This window comes from Mobula hypostoma, chromosome 14 (genome assembly GCF_963921235.1).
Source record: "Mobula hypostoma chromosome 14, sMobHyp1.1, whole genome shotgun sequence".
NCBI lineage: Eukaryota > Metazoa > Chordata > Chondrichthyes > Myliobatiformes > Myliobatidae > Mobula > Mobula hypostoma.
This window is the reverse complement of record NC_086110.1, coordinates 42,307,615-42,323,368: the sequence shown is the minus strand read 5'-3', so window position 1 is coordinate 42,323,368 and position 15,754 is coordinate 42,307,615. Positions and strand designations below refer to the sequence as shown.

General features: G+C 40.8%; 1 protein-coding gene across 1 annotated transcript in view; it reads left to right on the top strand.

Moving 5' to 3' along the window:
* Positions 1–15,754, top strand: part of ca5a (carbonic anhydrase Va) — a 64,551-nt gene that overhangs the window by 45,791 nt on the left and 3,006 nt on the right. The window contains exon 6 of the mRNA XM_063067019.1: positions 727–882. Within this exon, the coding sequence (XP_062923089.1) occupies positions 727–882 (156 nt within the window). The remainder of the gene's footprint in view (positions 1–726; positions 883–15,754) is intronic.

Genomic DNA, 15,754 nt, shown 5'->3' with positions numbered 1-15,754 from the left:
TAACATGAAAGTGTTTGCCTATACTCTAAGAGGAAGAGTTTTGGATTCCTTTGCCATTTTACTCTAAAACTGTGCTCTGGAACCTCTACAATAAAATGTAAAATATTTTCTAGTTATTCTCGGGATCTATTAAATCATGCATTCAAATTAGATCTCCCACTGTTTCAAAGAAAAATACCCAATGGCACAGATATCTTTCCTCATGATTGTTCTTCAGACCTAGCAACTTCCTTGCAAATCTTTCTCAAAGTCACAGCCTTCCTGTAATATGAACAGGATTCTACATAATGCTGTTATCTAATGTTTTTATACAGTTCCACCGTAACTAATTTGTGTTTGTATATTATGCTTCACTTAATGAAGGAAGAAGAGTTGACAGACATTCAGTAGATTGAGGACAGTCTGTGCTACAAATTTCTTTGTTGCGTTATTTCCGGTGGAAGATATTCTGCTTTGCAAATTGGTGATGCCTTCATTTGATGAACTTGTTTATCATATTGAGTTTTAAGTACATTTTCTGCAAAGAGGTCAAAAGACCTTTGTCCACTTTGCCTTGTCATTTAAGTACAGCAAGAAGAAACTTAAATTGTTACTTTCCTTGAAAATCACCAATCTCTTAGGTATTTTTCAGGTTAACAGAATTGACCTAATAGTCAAATGTTTTAAAGTCAAGAAATCAAATGTAAAATGTTATTTTTTTTTCTTTATAATTATGTGTACCTGCAGGATGCAGCAATTGATTTCTTCAGTTTTGATCCTGGATGTTTGATTCCATCTTGTTCTGATTACTGGACATATCCTGGTTCTTTGACAACACCACCACTGACTGAATCTGTTACCTGGGTCATTATGAAGGATCCAATTGAAATTGGTCTTGAACAGGTAATGTTTTAAACTGTCTTTTAACTACATCTAATTCTAAGACTTTATATTAACAACAAATATACCAAGCCTCTGTAATCATAGCAGCGTGCAGCTGTGCATCTTCTTCTACAAAGGACTTTGAAGTCATAGAATTGTAAATGTTATAGTTCCGGCTATGAATTGATCTACAATGCATTCTGAGAATTCTGTCATTTCACATTTTCCGTGGTTTTACACACATGAATTCAAATTTCATGTAAGAGTTTAAAAACTCCCTTCCACTAAGTTTTAAACAAAAATACTACCACAGACTAGTTGTGGTACCAAAGAATGTTGCTCATAGAGCCCAAACTATTTACTGAAGAAAAATCAATTTAATCTTTTTCTCTTCTTTTGACCCACAGTTGTGCAAATTTATTACTCTAAAATATTTGGTCTTTTTTTTAACCTATAATTGAATCTGCATTTACTACCTACTTTGGTTTTCCATGGATACACAAGAGTTATACAACCCATCCATGCTGACCAAGGTGCTTATCTGTCTTAATCCCATTTGCTTGCATTTGGTGCATCTTTCATATCCAGATATGTCGAAACATTTTCTGAATGTTGCAATGATACCTGCCTCTACCACTTCTGTTGACAGCTTGTTTCATATATCCACCACCCTTTGTGTGGGACTATCTTGCTCCTCAGATCCCCTTGAAATCTTTCTCCCTCATCTTAAACTTGTGCAATGAGTTTTAGACTCCCTTATCCTGAACCGGACTTGCAGCGTTTTATATTATCAATCTCCAGCAGCGTCTAGTGATTATAATAAAGTTGACCAAAACAATCACTTGCACCTTTTATTGAACCATGCACTGTCTGGGCACGACAATACACAACAAGCCTAGGCAACAAAACAACAATGAGTCCAGCTCCATGGTTGCCAAGCAACTCGCTGATGGGGTGGACCTGCAAGGTTTGATGTTCTTAGTATCCAGCAGCAACTTGCAATCGTGAGAGAGATGTATAGGACGAACAAATGCACCTTAGATGCAGTGGCCATTCTGGGTTCAGTCAAAGCACACCATCATCTTACCGGAAGATAACTCAAGCCCTTCAGTCCATGCAACAGCCTTCTGAATCTTTTCTGCAACCTTTCAGGCTTAATCTTCTGTCACTTTCTCTCACAAAAACTGTTCTCTAGTTGCTTGTTTTCCCAGACTATCCATGTAATAAAATCTTTCATTCTTGCAGTCATTGTTGTAAATTTCTTTATCCAAAACCTTTACATCTTCACTAAAGTATGGTGCCAATTTGTAGCTAATCATTAAACAATGATGGCTTATCTTGAAACTCTTGTTCTTGCACTTTATGCCTCTATTTGTAAAGCCCAGTACCCTGTGGTTTTTAAACCACTTTTTCAACCTACCTGTTGTAACAAACTCTGCACATCACAGCCCTTGATTTTGTTCCTTTGCCCTTTTAAAATTGTGCACTCTGAAAGACTTGTTGTCATTCTGCTTACCAAAATGTAGCAGTTGGCATTTCTCAGCATTGTTTCACTTGCCAGTCCATTCTACAACTCTGCCTACATCTCCTTGAAATTATTCCTTGAAGGAAATTGCTTGATTAGTATTTACCTTACAGGAAATTCAAATCTCTTTAACAAAATAAAGAAGAGTATACAAGCACAATTGGAATCAGTTTATTATTGTCATATGTCCCAAGATACAGTGAAAAACTGGTCTTGCATACTGTTCATACAGATCAAATCTTCACAATGCATTGAGATAGAACAAAGTAAAACAACAAAATGCAGAATAACACAAACTGCTGGTGGAACCCAGTAGATCAGGCAGCATCTATGGAGAGGAATAAACAGTCAAAGTTTTGGGCCAAGGCCCTTCATCAGGATTGCAAAGAAAGGAGGAAGAAGCCAGAAGAAGTTGGGGAAGGAAAGGAGTACAAGCTGGCGGGTGGTTCTCTGCAGTTTGTTGTGGTTGTGTTCAAAGCAGTTGCCATACAAAGCCATTATGCATCCAAGTAAGATATAGTTCATTTTTTTAAAATTGGTAAGGGTCAAAGGGGACAAACCAAGTTTCTTTAGCCTCTTGAAGAAGTTGAGGCATTAGTTAGGTTTTTTAACCATGTGGTTACACCTGGACAAGCTATGGGTGATGTTCCATCCTAGGAACTTAAAGCTGTCAATCCTCTCAACCTCATCACTGTTGATGTTGACAGAGCATGTAGACTACCCTCTTGGTGAAGTCAATGACCACTTGTTTTGCTAACATTGAGAAAAAAGTTGCCATGACACCATGTTACTATGCGCTCTATCTCCTTCCTATACTCCGACAAGTCGTTATTTGAGATGTGACCCACTATGGTAGTATCATCTGCAAACTTATAGATAAAATTAGAACAGAAGTATGAAAAATGTGCTGGAATGATATCAGAGCAGTGAGTTCCTACCTGTCAGGAACTGTTTGTTAGATTGGGTTCCACTCTAGAATAAAGACTGATATGTGACAGCATTTCAGGATTGTTAAAAGGTTTGATAGAGAGATTGTTTCCATATTGTATTCCAAAGCACGATATAGAAACTTAGAAAACCTACGCAACAATACAGGCCCTTCAGCCCACAAAGCTGTGCTGAACATGTCCTTACCTGAGAAATTACCTAGGGTTACCCATAGCCCTCTATTTTTCTGAGCTTCATATACCTGTCCAGGACTCTCTTAAAAGACCCTATCGTATCCACCTCCACCACCGTCGCCAGCAGCCTGTTTCACGCACTCACCACTCTGTGTTTTTAAAAATAAAACAACTTAACCCCTGATATCTCCTCTGTACTTACTTCCAAGCACCTTTAAATTGTGCCCTCTTGCGCTAGCCATTTCAGCCCTGGGAAAAAGCCTCTGACTATCCACACGATCAATGTCTCTCATCATCTTATACATCTCTACCAGGTCACCTCTCATCTTCTGTTGCTCCAAGGGAAATAGGTAGAGTTCACTCAACCTATTCTCATAAGGCATGCTCCCCAATCCAGGCAACATCCTTGTAAATCTCCTCTGCACCCTTTCTATGGTTTCCATATCCTTCCTATAGTGAGGCGACCAGAACTGAGCATAGGACTCCAAGTGGGATCTGACCAGGGTCCTATATAGCTGCAACATCTCTGCAACCTCTCAGCTCTTAAACTCAATCCCATGATTGATGAAGGCCAATGCACTGTATGCTCTCTTAACCACAGAGTCAACCTGCGCAGCAGCTTTGAGTATCCTATGGACTCGGACCCCAAGATCCCTCAGATTCTCCACACTGCCAAGAGTCTAACCATTAATACTATATTCTGTCATCATATTTGACCTACCAAAATGAACCACCTCACACTTATCTGGGTTGAACTCTATCTGCCACTTCTCAGCCCAGTTTTGCATCCTATCAATGTCCCGCTGTAACCTGTGACAGCCCTCCACACTATCCACAACACCTCCAACCTTTGTGTCATCAGCAAATTTACTAACCCATCCCTCCACTTCTTCATCCAGGTCATTTATAAAAATTACGAAGAGTAGAGGTCCCAGAACAGATCCCTGAGGTACACCACTGGTCACTGACCTCCATGCAAAATATGACCCGTCTACAACCACTCTTTGCCTTCTGTGGGCAAGCCAGTTCTGGAATCACAAAGCAATTTCCCCTTGGATCCCATGCCTCCTTACTTTCTCAATAAGCCTTGCATGGAGTACCTTGTCAAATTCCTTGCTGAAATCCATATACACTACATCTACTGCTCTGCCTTCATCCATGTGTTTAGTCACATCCTCAAAAAATTCAGTCTGGCTCGTAAGGCATGACCTGCCTTTCACAAAGCCATGTTGACTTCCTAATCATATTATGCCTCATTATATAATGATATAATTAACATTCTGAACGCGAGCTTAAAATGTGGGACAATACCATAAGGAGTTGTTGAGACAAATAACAATAATGCATGCAAAGAAAAGTTAAGTCATCACAAGGGATAAAGAAATAGAAGTATTTGGAAGACTAGAGGAAAGGCGGGCAATAAGCCCAATTGAACATGTTAGACAGAATGGGCTCTCTCCAAGTTGTAAATATTCTTAAAGCAATTTAATTTAGCCATCAGGCTGCATTCATATTGAACTCTTAAAGCTCTTTAATCTATTTCTCATCCTGGTACATACTTGAGCTAACATTAGAATAAGAAATAACCATGGCAAGGAACAAACTAAAAATAAGATGCTAAGCAAATTCGATTAATGTTTACAATTGCATATCTGTGTTTCCAAAGGTGATATTAATGCCAAATCAGATTATGCAGTTTGTGTTAATGCTGTACTTAAATGTACACAACAATTGTGTCACTCTTTATAACGTGATTTCGTCTGACTCTGCCAACCAGATGCAAAATATCATTTTGTCAATGTCACAATACATAATCACCTGTTGTTCTGAGACAAATCAAGATATTGTCTCAGGATATCTAATTTACTAAGATTTCCATTTGTCCATTTTCTATATTATATCTCAGTATTTTGTTGAGAATTGGTGGTATTTGCAATGCTTTTTGGCTCTATATCTACTCAATACAGTGAATTCTGGTTAATTGGGACACTGGGGCCACTACATTTTGGCCCAATTAAATGGCAGCAACAATTAACCAGAGTTTCATGGAAATAGTTAAAAAAGACAAATTACCATTCAACTGAGTGACAAATTATGTATTTAAATAGAATACAAAACAAATTACAACACTACCAACATCACTACATTAATATAAAACTGTATTAGTTCCCAATAGTTGTTGACAGAGGAATTAATGCAGTGTACACTGCTGTGTTCTTTTGATTTACTGTAAATTAACAAAATCAACACCTAATGTAGATAAAGGACTGCCTTCAAATAATGCTTTCAACGATTGCATCCTCCAAATCTTCATTTTCATTGTAACATTCAAAATGATTGCCAAAGTCTTCAAGTTCTTCATAGTTCCTAACTTGTCGAAATAGTGAAATCATTTCATTTTCACTCCCAGCCATCTCCAAGCCTGAATGCTTAAAACCACAGTGAACAAAACGGTTTGGAATTGTCTTACGACTTATTGTTTGCCAACTACCAGTGACAAAAATCATTGCTTTTTGAACACAAGCACGTGTAAGTTATGCTATTTAAAAACTGTTCACTCTAAACACAGTGTAGTGTTTAATGGCCATACGATGTGCATGCAACAGACACTAGTTAAAAACTGTGCAGCAACTGCCCCAATTAAACTGCATAGTTTCTCAAGTAAACAAAGGGAATCCTGGCTATTTTCTCAATTTGTTTTTTGTTCTTTAAGAGTTATCCCAAATAAGCAGTTCCCCTGATTAACTGATGGCCCAATTAATTAGAATCCACTATATTTATAAGGTTATCAACTTTTGTTTGGTCAGAAGAAAAGTTAGCATCAACGCATTCAAATAAGTTGATAGTGATTTTTTTAATAAATGTATAAATGCAATGCCAGGAGCATCATGAACAGTTGTGTCGAACGTGGCTTGTCGTCTGCGTGAGAGTCAATTGCAAAAGCCATCGTAAGGAATTAAAGAGTACTAATAATACTAAATGTTTAAGATCTTTGGTTGCCATTAGGTATAGAGAGAATAGGAGCTTATAATTCGAGAACATTGCAATTTGATTGAAATAACAAAAGGACTGGATTTAGGTAATTTCATACATTATTTAACTAGATAGATTCAGCAGAACTAGGAAACACTTACATTGTATCCAAATCTAGAACCCATTTAGATATTAGAAGTTATCTGTACTGGGAGCAGAAGAATCAATGGAGATTCTTTTGAATGCAAAGTCAAGGGATTCCAACTCAGACTGTTAATTGATGAGAGGCCATGGAGAAGCAGAACCGGCCATCCTCACTAACTCAACACCAAGTGTATGATGGTAATATACCGTGCTGATTAAAAAGTATTCAAAACACCCTGCACCCCGCACCCCTGCAGGAGTTTTCATGTTTAATTGTTTTACAACATTGAATCGTACTCACATTCAATTGACTGCTTCTCCCACCGCATTCTACATGGCACACTTTCCGCCATGAGGAAGTACTTGGTGTCCCTATCCCAGTCGCTTCATCAACACCACGATTCTCTCTCCGCCACCTGTAATGGACCTGTATGCTACTTTATTCGATGCCGGATCCACGCTTTCAATCACTGGTTCTTTGACTTTCTCACGTCCTGCATGGATTGGAAAATTGCCCATCGCAGACCACAGAATCTGCTGTCTCCAATGCCAGCAGGCCCAAATGTCTCCAGACCACGATCCCTGCTGCTGACCTCAACAGCTTTAACAATCCAGAGCAGATTCAAAACCCAGACTCCACTGTCATCAATGCAGGTTCCAACGACCTTGGACACCTCTGAAGTGCCGATTGTGCAACCTCCCAACTGTGACTCCAACCTTGACCTCCAGGCTGGGTCTTCACGCACTGCCACTGGAACCCCCATTTCCCCTTCTCCCACCATCACTGCACAAACCTGTCCCTTTCAGGTTCCACTACTAGCTCTTGGGTCCTCGAAGGCTCCATCTTCCTCTCACCCCACTATACCTGAACACTTCAAGCCTTGGTTCCCCTCAGACACTATCAGCCCTCTTCCTCCCTCCAATCCCAGCTGTCATCCATGTGGGGTCACCATCCCGTCTGACCTTCCCCTCTCTGAGGTAGAGCATCCTGTCCTCAGTAAGAGCCTCACATTTGTCTCCCTGTGCTCACGCCTCAGTGAGTTTCATGCCCGCAACAAAACTGAGCTCTTCTTCTGCCGCCTACATCTCCGAGCCTATTTCTTTGGCGAGGACTCTCCACCCTGCACCAATGACCTCTTCTCCCATCTTCATCCCTCTTCTTCTTCCTGGATACCCTGCCCTGGTCTTCTGCCTGCTCTGGACCTTTTCATTGCCAACTGCTGACGGGTCATCAACTGTCTAGACTTCAACACTCCTCTCCAATTCCAACCTCTCCTTCCAAACGCTCTGCTCTCCACTCCCTCCACACCAACCCTAATCTCACCATCAAACCCGCAGATAAGGAAGGTGCTGTAGTAGTCTGGTGTACTGACCTCTACCTTGCTGAGGCCCAGCACCAACTCTCAGAAACCTCCTCCTACTTGCCCCTTGAAAAGGATCCCACTAAGGAACACCAGGCCATTGTCTTCCACACCATCACCAACCTTATTGACTCTGGGGATCTCCAATCCACCACCACCAACCTCATAGTTCCCGCACCCCACATCTCCTATTTCTATCTCCTACCCAAGATCCACAAACCCGCTTGTCCAGGTAGACCCATTGTTTCAGCTTGTTCCTGCCCCACTAAACTCATATCTGCATACCTCAATTCTGTTTTATCCCCCCAGTTCAGTCCCTTCCTACCTACATCCATGACACTTCACACGCTCTGGATCTTTTCAATGATTTTAGGTTCCCTGTCATATTTTTACTACGGATGTCCAGTCCCTATACATCTCCATCGCCCACCAGGAAGGCCTCAAAGCTCTCCGTTTCTTTCTGGACACGAGATCCAACTGGTTTCCCTCTGCCACCACTCTCCTTCACCTAGCGGAACTTGTCCTCTCTCTAAATAATTTCTCCTTTGACTCCTCCCACTTCCTCCAAACAAAAGGTGTAGCCATGGGCACTCGCATGGATCCTAGCTGTGCCTGTCTGTTTGTCTGATATGTGAAACCGTCTCTGTTCCAAGCCTACAATGGTGACCGTCTCTCACTTTTCCTTTGCTACATCGACAACTGCGTTGATTGTGCTTCTTGCACCCATGCTGAACTCATCCACTTTGTCTCCAACTTCCACCCATCCTCAAATTCATCTGGTCTCCCTTCCCTTTCTCAATCTCACTGTCACTATCTCCGGAAACTGCTTATCCACCGATGCCTGTTATAAACCCACAAACTCTCATAGCTACCTGGACTTGCCTCGTCCAATCCTGCTACTTATAAAATGCCATCCCCTTCTCTCAATTCCTCTGGCTCCGCTGTATCTGCTCTCAGGATGAGGCTTTTCATTCTAGGATGGAGATGTCCTCCTTTTTCAAAGAAAGGGGTTTCCCTTCCTCCACCGTCAATGCTGCCCTCAACTGAACCGCTTCTGTTTCACGCACGTCTGCTCTTACCCCATTCTCCTGCCTCCCTACCTGCAATAGGGTTCCTCTTGTCCTCACCTACCACCCCACCGGCCTCTAAGTCCAGCACATAATTCTCCACTACTTCCACCATCTCCAATGGGATCCCCAAGCACATCTTTCCCTCCCTCTCTCCATTTTCTGCTTCCCGTAGGGATCACTCCCTATGCAACTCCCTTATCCATTCGTCCCTCCCCACTGATCTCCCTGCTGGCAATTATCCTTGGAAGCAGAACAAGTGCTACACCTCCTCCCTCACTACCATTCAGGGCCCCAAACAGTCCCTTCCGGTGAGGTGACTCTTCACCTGTTGACTGGTCAAAACCAAAAAAGAAATTGAACAAATTACAACTTTGCAAGGACAAAGTTCCTCCACCCAGTGTAAGCCCAAGATGATAGCAACCAATTCTGCTGTATATACTGATATACTTGTGTTTTAACTGCTGAAACCTTAAAAACTCATCTTTTTGCTCATTGTTCGATCTTATTAATCACTAATTGCATCCTATATACAGTTAAATTGAAATTTCTAACCCGAATCCATAAAGTTCCTCATCTGCAATAAGTGATTTATCCACCCCAGTACCTATCTCAGAGAAAATAACATTAATCATAACATTAAACAATAAAGGGCTACAAATACTGCCTTGGGGGGATCCACTCTGATAAAACACTCTCTCTTTTTTTCTAAAACTACCATACGTTCCATAGTTTGCGCAAAGTGGATGTTTGTGACTATAACTAGAGGGGTCTGATAGGGCTTTCACAGGTTTTAGAGTAGGCACTAGTACTGCCATTCTCCAAGGGGAGGGAAGATGGCCTAAACTCAAAATATGATTCAAAACTTTTAATATTATCTCAAGAGTTGTCAGCTAAATGTTTAAACATACAATAACATGTATCATCCTTTCCTGGAGCTGTCTGACCTGTACTATTAATAGCTTTCTTAAATTCATACTAAGAAAACTCTACATTACTAATACTATCACTGCAGGAGTGCTGAGAAGATGCTCAGAAGACGGAGATGCTGGTCTTTTCAGAGATTTAAGCTTATTGCGAGTTTGCAGATCTTCATTTATTTGTTCATCTGTTAAGTAATTTAACTGCGCAGGTACAGGTTTTCATCTTTTGTCTGCAATTGGAAGAGGGTCATTAGGTCTCCTCCTTTGTTTCCTAATTGTTATTGGCTTTACCTCCATAGAATCTCCTGTGAGATCCATTGTTAGCCTCTCATTCTCAATCATCTTTTTCTATTAACTCAATCTTTTTATCTTCGAATTCCTTCACTGCTGCTTTCTTCTCTTTAACATAATTCCTTTCCACTTGTTCTGTCTCCCTTGCATCCTCCGTATCTTCATCCGGGTCGTGACCACGGATGCTGCGTTCGTCCTCATCGTCGACGCTGTTTAGCTCCTCCTCGTTGTAATAATCGACAATGGGTGAGAGGAGAGCTGCGGACGTCTTCCCCGCCAAGCTGCCCTCCTTTATTGACACATCTAGTGCCTTGATGGTGTGCCAAACCAACTGGATTTTCCTGAGCCATTCACGTCCCAGCAACGGTGGTCCTCCATTTTTCAGTACGTAGAGGTTCAGCTGCTGTGTTTTGTCTCCGTAGGTCACTATCACTTTAATTTTACCTTTGGGACGCACTTTCTGTCCTGCGTAAGTCTTTAGCAGTAGTTTAGTTCGTTTCAGAGGTACGTGAGAAAACAATCGTTTTAGTCGTGTGCAGAGATCACTGTTATAGCTGAGCCTGTGTCCAATTCCATTTTCAGTTTCACGCCTGCCATTTGTGGAGTGATCCTTATTACTCTTCGATCATCTGTCTCTTTCACGCTGTGAAGTTGCAGACAAGACAATTTACTTTGGTCTGAGTCGTTTTCATCAGAACTGCCGCCTTCCATTTTGTGTACATTGTTGTGTTTTCCTTTCTGGGGTTTCTTGTTTCTCTGTATTTTGTCCTTTTTCTGCTGTTTACTAGCTTTGCATACTCTGCCAGTGTGGCCCTGTTTGCCACAGTTTCTGCATTCTTTGTCTTTAAACCAACAGTCATCAGGGTCATGTGACCTGTTCCCACAATGGTAACATTTCTTCCCTTCATTTCTGTTCAGTGACATTTTATTCGTAACATATTCCAGAGATTTTTGTTGTATCTCTGAAGCACCCCTTGCTGCTGTTTCCATTGATATTGCAATGAGTAGCTTCTGTGTGGTTTCACAGTGCTTACCACACACTAACCTGTCCCTCAATGCGTCTGATAGACCAGCTCCAAATTGAAAATGTTCTGATAATTTGCGCAATTCAGCATAATATTCAGAAATGCTTTCATTTTTGCTCTGATTCCGTTTGTGAAATTTAAATCTTTCAGCACTGACCAGTGGTTTGGGGTTTAAATGCTGTTGGAGAGTGTCTGCTAATTGCTTGAACGTTTTGTCAGCTGGCTTTTCAGGGGTTAGCAAGCTCCGTAGCAGGCCGTATGTTTTTGCTCCCATAATACTGAGTAAGACGCTGGCTTTCTTTTCATCCTTAACACCTTTAGCCTCACAATATAACGCAACTCTTTCAATGTAAGTTGCCCAGTCTTCAATGCCACTATCAAGTGCTGTAATGGTTCCAATCATTGCCATCTTTATTATGTTAATTAAGCCCTGTTCTCCCCTTATTTTCCTTTTTGATTCGTGTCCTTTTTGCTAGCGCCACAAGCGCACCCGTCTAGATGTGTGTATGTCACTCCTTTTTATCTCCCTTCTGGGGCTGGCAGACCCTCACCCCTGGGGGTCAGTGCCAGCTGTGGTCCCACCTGGACGTGCTGCGGCTCCGACTGTGTCTCTTGGTCTCCTGACCTTCCGATCCCAACTGTGCTCCTGCTTCCTTTCGGACTCGTGGCCCTGCTCTGCCTCCTTCTCCCGCTCTTTGGCTTGTTCCTTGCGCTCTCCCCCCAAGTGTTGTTATCAACTAAAACCCAGCATTACAGTAAGATATAGGTTCATTAACCTCATCACCAATTTGTTGTGTATGTGGCCTGGTTACACAACAACGCTATTAATAAAAATGTTGGAGACGGGAGCTAAGGTTCATGATTCTCTACTGGCAGAACCCAACCTCGGCACACACGTACAAATCAATACGTGCCTAATAGCGCATGCAACAACGTGTTACTAAAACATTAAGTTGTCCCTTAGTATACTGTAGGCTGTACGGTACAAGTAACAATCATATTACCTTCTTTAATCAATACTGGAATGTTATTATCCCTACAACTCCTCCTCTCCATTTTTTAATCATTACCCAACATCTCCAAGTTTAATAAGCCTTCCAATACTATCACAATATGACTTCCAGTAAACCGTTTTCGTAACCTTCACTACTTTGCTCACCATGGCCTATGCCCTTTTATACTTAATAAGGTCACTTGGAGAGTGATACTTCTTAACTTTCCTAAACACCATATTTCTCTCCTAATTGCTTTTGCACACCCCTCAGTCCACCATGAGACAGCCTTTCTTCTGTTAGTGCCCATTTTAATAGGGATCACTTCCACCGTAATTAGAATAATGTGGCATAATCTTTCATTGCAGAAATCCACATAATCTTCAACATTCAGGCCTGACAGATGATCATTACCCAATGTTTCATCTCCCATGACATTCCACTCACTCACACCAGCCAGAATGTTCAAAGCTAAAGTTAAATTTATAGCAGTTTCAGAACTATTATGAACATTAAGTTGTACTCATCTCATCATTAAGGCACATAAGATAGGAAATATCTAAAAATTCTTCTACAGTGAAACCATTATAATCATTCTGCGAACAACCCCACAGTGAACTATGTGCGTTAAAATCCCCACACCATACAACTCTTAGTGAGCTAGAACTATGTATGCTTTCCAACAAATCAATTGAAAGCTTTTCACAAGGGTTGTAAAAATATACCGCTTTAACACCCCTACCTGTTGAATCAAATACTTATACTATAAGTGCCTCATATACTTCATTCACATCCGCAGGTCTATGTCTTATACCTTATAAAACTTGAAACACCATCCCCTCTACCATGCCTAATTACAATTTAATTCTGCAAGGAAAAACTTACATGTGGTAATAACCAGGTTTTCTGAATACATATAACATCAGGTAGATTTGATAAATCAGAAATAAATTTCTTAAAGTCTTGACCATTACAAATCAGGCTTGTCACATTCCACTCCAATATTCTTAAACCCATTGTGTACCTTCACAAGGAAACTGAAATATACAAATACCCCACCATCAGAGGTTTATTTATAGTTTCGCACATAACACCAGTTATACCCAGATGCTTTTCAGCAGCTTTCACAATAATTTTAATTTTCTTAGTATGTCAAGATGTCCAAGCATTACAATTCACCACATCCATTAATATTATAAACATCACAAACTTCATTTTATCAACTAGTCAAGTGTCTTTAGTGAGAGAAATATGATGCCAACATACAGCTTCTGCATAAGACACCCCTGACTGTACTTTTACCTGTTGAACTTCAGCTGCCTTCTTAAGCTCTTCACATCCTCTGTTTTTTATTTATTTACTTATTGGGATACAGTGTGAAGTAGGCTCTTCTGGCCCTTCAAGCCACGCTACCCAACAAACCACCAATTTAATCTTGGCCCACTCATGGGACAATATACAATACTCAATTATTTACCTACCAGCTAGTATGTCTTTGTATTCTGGGAAGAAACCTGAGCATCTGGAGGAAACCCACACTGTCGTGGGGAGAACATACAAACTCCTTACAGGTAGTGGCCGGAATTGAACCCGGGTCGCCTGTAAACACTACACTACCATGCCGCCCCCTAAGCTGCACTACATTCTCTTCTGCAATTACAACAATAAAACTTTATGCCTTCACAATCTTCATACTTACTACATCTTAGTTCCCGGGACATACTGCGCAATATTCCCAAACCTCTGACATTTGTAACATCTAAGTGGAGGTGGAATATAGGGTCATACATTATGACTAACGTACCCCAAACTAACTTTATCAGGGAGCTTCACTTTATCAAAATATATCAATACAGATAAACTATCCATCCTTTCCCCATTTCTGACTTCTTGCAATCTCTTTACCTCCTTAACCTTGCCTCCTGTAAATAAGACTTAACCTCTTGTATCAAAATCTCTACTGCAGCACCTGTTATAATACCCCCTAATACCTCTATTTTCATTAGGCAATGTAGATACTATCTTTTTGCCAAGTAACATCTTTAAAGGTAATGCCTTCTCACACTTTCTTATCATTACAAATAATTAACACATCACCTCCTCTTAAAGTACAAACACAATCTATAGCCGACTTTAACTCTGCAGTTAATTTAATTGGATTGATAGAAGAAGGCTGTTCCGGATCAAATTTAAACAATACTTTGAAGTCTTCTTAAACATGAGGAATTCTGCAAATGCTGGAAATTCAAGCAAAACACATCAAAGTTGCTGGTAAACGCAGCAGGCCAGGCAGCATCTCTAGGAAGAGGTACAGTCGACGTTTCGGGCCGAGACCCTTCGTCAGGACCGTCCTGACGAAGGGTCTCGGCCCGAAACGTCGACTGTACCTCTTCCTAGAGATGCTGCCTGGCCTGCTGCGTTCAACAGCAACTTTGAAGTCTTCTCTCCTTTTTTTCAAAATATCCCGCCCTTCCTCTCCATCACTTGAAATCACTCCAAAGTTATGTTTCTTTATCCATTTTCCAGATCAAGATTCAACTTCATTTCAACCTCCTCCCACCAACCCACATTCACTCGAACCTGCCCTTTGTGGTTCCTTTTCCAGATCCTTCCCCCTACCCAAACCTACACTATTTCCCTACTTTCCCACACCATTAACAGTGCAGCACCACCAATCGCCACTCCTCCAACCTCCAGCCGAGCCAAGAGCAAAAGAGTCCGTCCATGCCCTCCCAAACCAGTTGGACCTTCCAGATATAGGTTTATTTTTACTACAATCAATTGAAACACCTTGACTGCACACGGTGATCTCCATTTAACTAATTATGTGACTTCTAAAACCAGCTGGCTGCACCAGTGATGATTTGATGTGTCATTTTAAAGGGGGTGAGTACATTTGTAATTAATTATTTTGTGTTTTATATTTGTAATTAACTTAGATCACTTTGTCAAGATCGGTTTCCACTTTGACATGAGTCTTTTTACTGTTGATCAGTGTCAAAAAAGCCAAATTAAATCTACTGTGATTCAATGTTGTAAAACATAGAACATGAAAACTTCCAAGAAGGGTGAATACTTTTATAGATACTTCGTTTTGGTTCAGATTTTGCCTACAGTTCCCCAACTAAGTGGCAGAAATTTCAGGGTGTTGCACGAATGCAGATGTCTCTAAACTACTTCGCATTTTTGGCAATATTTTCCATGACTACACTCAAGCACTGCATTTGTGGAAATCAGAGAAGAATTGCAGAATTTCTCCACAACTTGTGCTGAATCTCAAATGGAAAAATGTTGCTGTAAGGAACCAGACATCAGTAATTTTAGAATAAAATTTGAATAAGGCTGAAAACACGCAATAAACAGGGAAAGAAATTGTAATGGCTTGGGTTGATGATCTCTCATCAAAGCTCACCATTAACTTCATGGTTGTTTGTTTCTCCATGGTTATTGACCAACCCTGCTTAATATTTC